We start from the raw sequence: 1,778 nt of genomic DNA on the forward strand, positions 1-1,778 counted from the left end.
GGAATAGATATCCTTACGGTCATGAGGAGCTTGCTGTTTGCGAGGATATAGATCAGGTATTTAATGGGTTTAGTCATGTTCTAATGTCCATGATGAGATTTGTTTGCGTTTTCTCACCATCTCACGATCCAACACATCAAGATGCCTTTTATCTTGTTTTTGATAGCGAAGCTAAATCCTCGCACTCATCTCCCACTAAATATACAGATTATTCAAATGAACAGCATAAATAAGGAAGTATTGTCACCAATCAAATTGCTAAAATTTCATTAACTGATAATTGATTTAAAATTTCTTGAAATTTTCCGAGGGATGCTCAAAGACCTATAGCCTGCTCTTGGTTACAGTGCCTACCTGCTCTTATTCCTTTTTTCCAACACTTCTAGGTTCGTTCTGCCATGGAAAAATATCCTCCTCCTTATCAGTCCATATTTTCCAAGTTATCCTATGGCGAGAGTCAGATGCTTGACAAGGCATTTTATGAAGAGGAGGTGAAACGGCTTTGCTTAGCATTTGAGCAGCAGGTTTGTTTCTCAGAACTTCCTGTCGAAAAGTTATCACTGTGCTTCTAGGAGGAATGAGCCTAATTACTGTTGCATCTACAAGAAATGTCTTAGATTTGTCTGCTTGTTTGTGGTGTCATATTACAAAAATCTCATAATCCTTGTTTATTTGGCTATGCAGTTCCATTATGGGGTGTTTTTTGCATACATGAGGTTGAAGGAGCAGGAAATCAGGAACTTAATGTGGGTATCTGAATGTGTTGCACAGAACCAAAAGTCCCGAGTGCATGATAGCGTTGTTTTTATATTTTAATTGCTTCAAAGCTATTTTACAAAAAATTCCGCCGCCTGCCCTTAACATCTTTCTGTAAATTTTGTTGCATTTCAGTCCCTTTGTCTTTGCTCAACCTTAAGTTTATAATAAGTTGTGTGATTGCTATGTTAGTTGGAAGGAGAAATCTTTCACAGACATCAATTAATTCATGTCAATTTATTCTTCTGATGTGCAATAAAATATCTGGGGTATGCAATAAAATATTTGGGGTGTACATTACAGTGTCTTTTTACTTTTGTTTTATCATTCCCTTGAGTGGAAAATTACTACGTTTTGAACAAGCACTTGCCACTATGAAGAAGAGTATAAATTCTAACACGAAACTATAGTTATTAACCTCAGGTCGACTATGGACTCGACTATGATACCAGTTCATATTCCATCCAAGTAGTCGAGGACAGGGAACATGGCCTCCAAGAAATGAAATATTTCAATCTGTCTCCAAGGATTCTTGTACTCAAACATGAAAAATAAAAATAAAGAATTGCATTATTTATTCGCACAATTCCATTTGTAACGAAAGTTATCCCTCCTCTTGCAATGCATGAGGGCTTGCGTGAATATTAAAAAAATAATAATAATAATAATTGTGCTTTCCACGCCTCCTATTGTGAGTAGTAGATAAAGAATTAGGTGAAAAAAAAAATTATATATATGTAGCATTATCCTATTTAATCTAGGGCATGTACAGCTGACCCTTGGACAAAAGGTCTAAGTCTAATGGTCTTTATTTCAATGTGAAATGTTTATTTATGAACGAAAAATAAATAGATAATCAAAGGAGTACTTAACTTCATATTTCCACAATGATGCTTAAAATAAAAATAAAAATTAAATTAAATTAAATTTTTTTTATGACTTAATTAATTAACTGATATTGATGTTTAATAATTAAAATCCGTACCAGCTTATAAAAATCGCAGATGAGATGGGTGGCAATT

General features: G+C 34.2%; 1 protein-coding gene across 1 annotated transcript; it reads left to right on the plus strand.

Annotated features, from left to right (window-relative positions):
* Positions 1-5: 5 nt before the first annotated feature.
* On the plus strand, positions 6-1,053 carry LOC111376325 (V-type proton ATPase subunit d1-like; the record flags this gene model as incomplete). The annotated part of the gene is made up of 3 exons (XM_022999275.1): positions 6-56; positions 387-524; positions 685-1,053. Coding segments are annotated over 3 exons (321 nt in total), but the record flags the coding sequence as incomplete, so codon positions are not given.
* Between the last annotated feature and the right edge of the window lie 725 nt (positions 1,054-1,778).

The sequence above is a fragment of the Olea europaea genome, unplaced genomic scaffold, assembly GCF_002742605.1.
Source record: "Olea europaea var. sylvestris unplaced genomic scaffold, O_europaea_v1 scaffold14865, whole genome shotgun sequence".
NCBI lineage: Eukaryota > Viridiplantae > Streptophyta > Magnoliopsida > Lamiales > Oleaceae > Olea > Olea europaea.